Raw genomic sequence first — 8805 nt, forward strand, 5'->3', positions numbered from 1 at the left:
CAGCCCAGTTCAGGAAGCGATTAGTCAGTCCGGTTCCTTTCTGCTCTGATTTTTTCCTTTTCCCCTCAGAATCACCGCGGCAGAGAGAGAGAGGAAGGGAGGAGGAAGAGGAAGATAAACATCACATAGGAGGGGTCGCAGGAGGAGGAGGAGGAGGAGGGGGAAAAAATTGGGAGGGCGCAGCGTCCAGCTTCTCCAGCGAACTGAAAACCAGCAGAAAGGTAAGAAAAATCCCGAACATCATGTTAATACATTCAGGTTCCGTGTCAGTCATTTGACTTTCCCAGTCGGCAAATAAGAGATGAAAGGAAGAGACTGAGGTTGTTTTTTTTACTGAGGAGAGAGAGAGAGAGAGAGAGAGAAGACAGCACTGATATGGGGTGAGCGTTACATAACGCCCAACGTAGACATGAAATATGATTTATTGCATTTATTTTTCTCGCGTTTTTTCTGGCATTAATGATTCGCTGTGGACGAGTTAAGACATAAGACTGTCGTGTTTGGTGTTTTTTGGGGGGGGTTTGTTTATTTTAGCGGTAAAATGCAACAATTTAACGCCATTGGTCGCATTTTTCATGTTTCCTGCCGTCGTCAGAGCAAAGACAGACGTGTTTTTGAACAGCTGCGAAACATCCAGCCAGCAGAAGGACCGCTTTGGTATTATTTTTTCTCTTTTTTTTCCATCGCGTGTTTACATCTATTTTTTCTACTTTACTGCAGATGTGTTGCCATGTAGAAAACACACGATTCTGGTGCCACCACTTGGTATTTTTATGTTTAAATGTCGTTTTTTTTTGTTTTTTTTACACGAATAATCTGTGTTTTTCGCCTCGTGATCGTCAGGCATCGTCAGTGTGTGTGTGTGTGTGTGTGTGTGTGTGTGTGCCCGCTGAATGCGCGCTCCCGTCACAGCCACAGTCAGTCGGTCGCTGTCCTTCAGCACCACGTGAACGCGCATGCAGAGGAAAAGGAGAGAGGGGGGATTGATTGACAGCAGCCTGAAGTCAGGATTAGAGAAATTTCCATTCTGAGGAGACATGTAAATATTTGATGCTAATAGAAATGGAGTGTGGGGACCAGCCTGTAGTTCTAGACACTGAAAACAAGGAGTTAGGAGTGTGTGTGTGTGTGTGTGTGTGTGTGTGTGTGTGTGTGTGTGTGTGTGTTAGACTGTGATTGTGTGTGTTTAGGGTGGGATGGCCTGCTGAACTAGATTTCATTTTCCTCTTTTACTCATCCATTAGTTTTTGATTGTTCCTTCTATTGTTGTGTTTTTAATCCACCTCTTTTATCCCCTGAATTTCATTTTCCTCACATATTTTTCATTTAATTTCCCGAAGTTTAAGATCACTTTTTTTTTAAATCTGCTTCTTGCTCGTTCTTTTCTCTTTCATGCAGCTTCGTGTTTTGACTCGTGCTTGCTTCAAAAATCAACTTTACAGGAACTGGAAAACCGCTGCTAAAGTCGCTTCTGCTTCTGGTGCGTCGTGCTGTTGAAAGCTTTAGTTTGCATGTTTTGAGAACTCTTGAGATTCTTGAAAGTATCGAGCTGCGTGGAGTGATTATCTCAGTTCTGTCTGGAAGTGGTGGGATTAATAACAGGAAAATAGCTGATGTTAGGAGAACAGAAGTGAGTTAGAGCAGAACAACTTTAGGTTTAAAAACTGCCAGATTTAGCTTTTTGAACCGTAGATATCGATTGCTTTCTTGGTAGTGTTTCAAACTTTTGGATTGTAATGTTGATACAACACCTTAGATACAAACATTACACTTTGACGTTATTTTTACTTTTTCTAAAGATAGGTAAGAAGGTTTTCTTTTATTACTTTATTGCAGGCTGTTTTACTACATTACACGTTGTCATATTTCATCACAAATTTAGTTCATCCTGGCACATTTTTATATATATTTTTTTAAACATACAAGAATACATGCAACATGAAATAAAATAAAAAATAAATACAAATCCAAAGAAAAGGTACGAAGAGAAAAAAGATAATTAAATTAAGATCTTAATCTGATAGGTAAGAAACTTGTTCCAAGAGTAGGAATCGTTGTCTCTCTCCCTCTCCTTGGTTGTTGGTCGCGACAGATTGCTTTCCATCAATGAGTCTGTTTCTGCTCAAGTTTTCTGCCTGTTAAAATAATTTGATTTTTTTGCTCTTTATTACAAAGGGGAGGAGCCAGACCTGCTCCTTATTGAAACTTCAATTGATAACTTTTCCTGAGATTTCAATTCTTAGCGACTCTTTTTTGCTGTAATTTACCGTTTCAGCTTTGATACAGAAAGAAATAGAAACGAGAGAGAGAAGGTAAAAACAAGCGATAAAAGTTCTTGTTTAGAATATATTTCTTGTTTTGTAGTGTCCTGACATGAAGCTGAACTTGTGGCTGCTCAGAAGTCCGATAAAAACACTGAACTGAACTCCTTTTTGTCACGTCAGCTCCCGCGTTGGAATATGTTTGACACTCTGATGTTCTGTCTCTTGTCTTTTCAGTGAGTCTCAGTCGAGGTCAGTGATGCTCCATCAGGACCAACCTCTGAACTCGGCCTACGGAGGGAAGGGAGGCTCTGAAGATGTCTCCTCGTCGTCCCTGCGGAACAGGAAAGGCGACAAAGACGGCAACTTCAACTTCCTGCCGGGCAAGGACGACGACGAGGTCCTCACGGGCAACAGAGGCGGAGACGAGAACCGCAACCAGGTGCGTCCCCGCAACCTAGGCCCGCTCGGCCGCGACCCTCCGAGCTCCTCGCCGTCCTATCACCACAATTCCGGCGTTCTGTCGCCGCGCTCCCGCCTGCCCTGCTGGAGCCCGCTGGAGCCCCTGCCCGAAATCGAGACGGGCGATGACGGGTACGGCAGGGTTCCTCCCGACGGGGCGGAGGAAGGCAGGATGGAAGAGGAAGTGAAGAGGATGATGATGAGTCAGAACGAGGAGAAGCAGAGGGAGAAGAGGGAGCAGCAGAGGAGGATGTGCAAGGAGCAAGAAGAGGACGGCGACGAATGGGGCGACAGCGACTCCGAGTCCGAGTTCAGCTTCCGGTCTGGCGGCAGCATGTCCCCGCTCAACATGGACACAGGCGCAGGCGAGGGGATGCTGATGGGAGGCTGGGACCGCATCGGAGTCGGGGAGCCGAAATCGACCCAGCAGGAAATCAACCAAACCAGAAACAGCAACAGAGAGCCGCCCGGAAGACGCAGAAGTGTCCCGCGCAAGTCTCTGACGGGGAGGAACCTGGGGAATCTCATCGAGGAGGGCGCGGAGGAAGACGGAGAGAACAACCGCTCCTCGGACTCCGACAGCGAGATGCCGGAGCTGATGGACGCCGTGTGGACGCTGCGGGACCGCGAGCACTTCAAGGCCCAGGAGATGGAGAAGCACCAGGTGCAGCTGACCATGTACCGCCGCCTCGCCCTGATCCGCTGGGTCCGCACCCTGCAGAGCCGCATCCAGGAGCAGCAGAACCGCCTGCAGTCCAGCTTCGACGTCATCCTCACGCAGAGGAAGGAACTGCTGCGTATGGGCGCCGCTTCCGCTGTGGCTAACGCCGCACCCGCTGCTGCCGTCAGCCAATCATGAAGAGAGGAGAGGAAAAGGAGGGACTGAAACACAAAGAGAAGGAAAACTGTATTTTTGTTTTTTTTAATTCCTAAAGGCTTTCTATGTGATGTTTCACTCTTAAATATAAATCAAGTATCTCCTCTGAAAATAACTCTGTGAGTCATGACTGTCTACAATGGGTGTAACACCCGAGTCCCACTGTCTGTGATGTTTTCAGAGTTTTCAGAGTCCTATCTTCACTTTGTTTACATCGCCCGAACGGCCGGCTGACTCCTCCCCTCGTGTATAAAAGTTGTTTAATTGAGGGACTAGAGAAAAGAAGAATAACATACTGTACTCACTGCTTAACTGTGTTTCTAGATCACGCTCATTTCAGGTAAATTTACATGCAGTGTGACGATACGAGCATAATAAAGATCGCTAGCATTAGCATGCTAACACAACAATGCACTGCAAGTTGTTTTGGTTCCATGCTGGTGCTCAAGGGCGACATCTGCTGGATCAAAAAAAAAATCACATATAAAGCCTTTAAGAATCTCCCCAGAAAAAAAACAAAACCAGACGACTTCCCCTTTATTTTGTCTGACAGGTTTGAGCTTCAAACTCATGTTTCTGATTGTAATGTTCCCAAAACTTCAATTTCTTCACCCGTTTCCCACCCAGAGCATCGATAAATGTAATCCGACTCATCAACACAAAACTGGAAATAAACTCAAAGTGTCCAATGTACTTTGGAGATGATGAATAATGTTGTGTGAGAAATATGATATTTAAGTCAAAAATATTAAGTGTTTATGATGTCTGTCTTTGAATTGATGTTTGTGTAGAACCCACTGCTGTACCAAAAAAGTATCGCAAATATCAGAGATTATACATCAGAGATGATTTATATACTGAGATAACGCTGTATATATAGAGAGAGAGAGATGATAAGAGAATTACAAAGCGTAAATAAAATGATCTTATATCCAAACCATTTGTGTGCATTTATTCCCCCATGAAATTACATTTTTTTTATGAAACGTGTGGTTTTGTAATCACATTGAAAATAGATTAAAACTGAGGGGAAGTCCAATGGGTTTGCCTGATAAACCCACTTAAAGTGCCCCGGAGGCTTCATTTAATTCCAGACCAGCATGTTGATTTGAAGTAGCAGGTTTATCAAAGCCCTCACAGTGCAGATATGACTTTAAAAAAAAAAAAAAAAAGGCTAGTTGTTATCTTCTGGAGCTGTTCTTGCTGCTCTGCTTCAACCCTTTGGGCGAATGACCTTTCAGCAAACAATTGCCTCTTTGTCAGCTGAACAAAGTTGGCTTGTATCGGCTCATCACACGAGGTTCAGGGAGTGTGATTCTGGGGGGGGGTGAAAGGGGGGGGGGGGTAGCTGCGTGAGGCTGAGGCGTCAATCTTTATGGGCACGGCTGCAGCCCGCGGGCTTCTTCTTCAAGATCATCTCACCTCTTTCTGTGTGTGTGTGTGTGTGTGTGTGTGTGTGTGTGTGTGTGTTCTCAGAGAGATACCAGCCGCGTTGCCACCCCTGTAATCTCCACACAGAGTCGCGTTTGGGCCTCCCCCCCCTCGGGGAGCCTGTCAGTCAGCGCCCGGGGCCGCGGTGAACAGACGCCGGTCCGGTCCGCGCGCACAGGAGAGCCAAAACCCCGGGGCAAAGTTTTTTGGGGATAATCCCCGGCTGTAGCTGCCTCCCGACCCACTCCCTCGTTTCTATTCCTCCAGCTTATCTTCCTCTCCTGGACGCAGGCGTCGCACTGAACCTCTGAGTCCATACTGATCCCTTGTTCTGTGGCTGAAGGTGGATGTTTAACACGTTTACAACCGGGATGCGACATACGAGGAGCCACCTCACATTAAAAAAAAAGGGGACAAGAGAGGAACAAACGCGCCTTTGATTGGTGATTTCTGTAAACCACCGAGACGTGATTTCAGGGCAGTTAGGGAGCTTATGAATGCATCCAAACAAAAGCTCATGAAACGGGGAGATAAATAAATGAGCTGCCTTCATTGACATGAGGAGAGAGTGCTCTACCTGATCAGTTCCGCCTCAGAACACACTATTTTTAGAGGATTTCATAATCTCCCTGATGGTACACTGATGTTAACTGTTTGTCCCCTTTCAGAGCCACGCATAATATACAAAGTCAACCCATATGCGTCTTTTTAAAATGATCTATTATGTCAAATAACTGTGACCCAGATAAGGTTGTATAGCGTTTTTCAAAAGGTCAAAGGTTAAACAGTCCAATGAGTAGCCTACATCTCCACCATGAATTATAAAGTGATTTATAAACAAACAAACAAATCACTTCTCTGGAGTTGGATAAACCCAATACAGCACAGAGGGGTTTTCAGATCTTACCAAGCCAACATTTGTTCCCATTAATGTCAGATATAACTGATCTGTAAAGCCAATTATTACAGCGTATGATGAGGTCCTTTTTAAAGAGCAGTACCAGCATTTATATTATTGATATTGGCCAATATCCATTTGATGTTGGGGATGTAAACTTAGCAGGATGCACTTTGAACCCCCTGAAAACCTCTTACTGGGATGGCAGAGAATCGGAATCCTTTTGTGCGAATAAAATTATAAAATTCACGAGGGATAGAAATACAAGACACAACACTCCAGTAGTCTGTGTTAGATGTCGGGGAGTTTAACACTGCTGAACTTCCTGCAGGGCAACAACGAGGGTCATGAGTGGAGAAAGTTTTCTGTTTCGTGCAATCTCCTTCTTTTTCTCTCCTTACAAATTTGACGACAGGAGTCTTTTTTTTTTTCAATCGATTTAAAAGTTGCTTTCTGTATGCAGGATTTGATTCCTAAAATATAATATAATAATATGACACTGTGGTAAGGATTTAATTTATTTCATTTTGGAAATCATGTTTTTTTGTTGTTGCATTTTTGTCTTTTTTCTTTCTTTTTTAACAAATTCCAAAAACAAAGATTTGACTTTTCCCCCCCATAACCTCCTTAAATGCGCACACACTTTGACACTTTGATAATAAGACTTTCACTACAGATTATTTTAAAACACATTTACAGAGAGCCGCAGTAACAAATCTAGTGACTGCATAGTTTAATATTTGTCTATGTGTCTTTAACTGCAGACACTAATGAGCGGTAACAGCCGACTGCTTTATTTCCATTTGGATTGCCAGACATTTCTTTTTTTTACAAAAACAAAAACTATTGAATGCAAAAGGTTTCATTAAACACTTTGTTTGTGATAGACAGCACACAATTTAAGATATGTTAATCCAGGTCCAAGAAAATTAATATGTAAATGAAAAAAGGGGGGTGGTAAAGTGCAGGTTTGGCACTGGAAAAAAAACATTTTAAATCAGGGACAGTAAAAGTAAAATAAACATTCACTATCTGAGTATTTCAGGGAACTTTTCTCCTGCTGAAAAAACGACAAATGTCCCCCCAAAATCAGTTTTCATAAATCATGGAAGGTACACACAGGCTCGTTTGTCACTTTGTCCACTAGGGGGAGACACTCCATCACAGACACACAGGTCAGACATCCACCTGCTGTTGTGTCTGTGTTTAATCACCAGGGGGCAGCAGTGTGCACATAGGTGGATGTTGCAGCCCTGTGTGTGTGTGTGTGTGTGTGTGTGTGTGTGTGTGTGTGTGTGTGTGTGTGTGTGTGTGTGTGTGTGTGTGTGTGTGTGTGTGTGTGTGTGTGTGTGTGTGTGTGTGTGTGTGTGTGTGTGTGTCAGGCTGTGGTGCACTTCACGAGGGACCACCTGGGATCCATGAAAGGATTCCCATTGGGAGACATTTTTTTTTCTCAACATGTTGAATGATATAATGCAGTGAAATCAGAGGGATCATAGAGTTAGAAACATGAGACGGAAGCAGAAAAAAAGAAATCCTATTTAAACTCAAAAATATATATTTTATCCTTTTATCACTTATTTGATTTGCTGTGGAAAAAATATACAGATGTTACGAGGCAGAATGTAGCAAGGGGCTGAAAGTCGACATGATTGATTTTGTTTGAAGAGCTCGCACGTCAGAGAGTGAGGACACACTAATAAAAAAGCAAGAGGGCAAGGACCTTTAAATGTCATTTTTAGTTTAATAGTTTGTCTTCCGCTTAAAAAATTTAACAGACAATTTTGGAGAAAGAAAGAAAAAATTGCAACATTTAAAAAAAAGTATGAAATTTTTGTGTGAATTAATTTCTTTTTACACCTTTTTGACTGTAATGGTTTGACACCCCGGCCTGGTCTTACACCAAAAAGAGGATTTAATCCAAATGGACTTACATATGAAATAAAGCTCAATGTACGGAGGGAGAACATGCAGAATTGTTTTGTCCAAACTTGCTTGGAAAGAAAAAAAGATCGATGATTAATCATATAAAATCTTTTTTGAGTCTGTTGTCAAACGTTGATCTACAGAGAAAATAATCGGCAAGATCTTTCTGATATTATTCATAAACTTTACTGTATGTTATCATTATTATATATCTTATCTCATTTATTATGTATACGCCTTATATGCCGTTTTACTTTGTACATTTGGAGATGTTTAAATTCCTCCTCGTCTGGCTGCATCATAACCTCCATGTGTTTCAGCTTGATCAAGCCTTTCACTCTTATTGGGGAATATTTCAACATACATGAAACAACTCAGACACATTTAGAAACTCTGAGAACTTTTGGATGTTTGTCTTTAGAACTCAAACATCAGACATGCTCACACATAAACACTGACCTCATTACACATTGAAGGGTTAACTTTACCCACAGTGGCTTGTTTTGAAAGATTTAGTGTTTATCCGATTGGCTAAATTACACAGAAGTGGATTTTTGCGAGCTGTAATAAATCTTATTTCACTCATTTAAACAAACATATTACTGCTTTAGTGTTAATGTTTAAGAAAACGTGTTGTTTTAAATGTCTTATTTACAATGTTTTCTTCAACTTAGGAGACATCGATGACAGTTTCAGAGTAACTGTGTCAAAGAACAAAAAATTGGTTGGTACTCAAACTGGTAAATAATCTGACAATATTTACAGGGTGAAACTAAACATGGTGTCAAACTCTTGATTTATGTTCAAAATGCTTCTCTGCATTTGTTTTCCTTCAAGGTAAGAACACACTGATGTAAAGCAAACCAAAGGAACATGTCCTGGTTCACCCAATCCCTGTACTGGAACAAAATCCACCCTCAATGTTTGGTACATTGGTGGTTGTGTGGGGC

The 8805-nt window shown here is 42.4% G+C and overlaps 1 protein-coding gene across 2 annotated transcripts; it reads left to right on the forward strand.

The window, feature by feature from the left end:
• Nucleotides 1-231: 231 nt before the first annotated feature.
• LOC132990587 (UPF0500 protein C1orf216 homolog) lies at nt 232-4537 on the forward strand. Of its 2 annotated transcripts, none has more exons than XM_061058880.1 (2): nt 232-380; nt 2499-4537. In XM_061058880.1, exons 1-2 carry the CDS (start codon nt 376-378, stop codon nt 3580-3582), a joined length of 1089 nt encoding a protein of 362 aa, XP_060914863.1. In that variant the 5' UTR covers nt 232-375; the 3' UTR covers nt 3583-4537. The 2 variants fall into 2 exon arrangements, with proteins under 2 accessions (XP_060914863.1, XP_060914861.1); XM_061058878.1 differs by lacking the exon at nt 232-380 and adding an exon at nt 510-657.
• The last annotated feature ends 4268 nt before the right edge of the window (nt 4538-8805 follow it).

The sequence above is a fragment of the Labrus mixtus genome, chromosome 16, assembly GCF_963584025.1.
Source record: "Labrus mixtus chromosome 16, fLabMix1.1, whole genome shotgun sequence".
In the NCBI taxonomy this organism is placed as follows: Eukaryota; Metazoa; Chordata; class Actinopteri; order Labriformes; family Labridae; genus Labrus; species Labrus mixtus.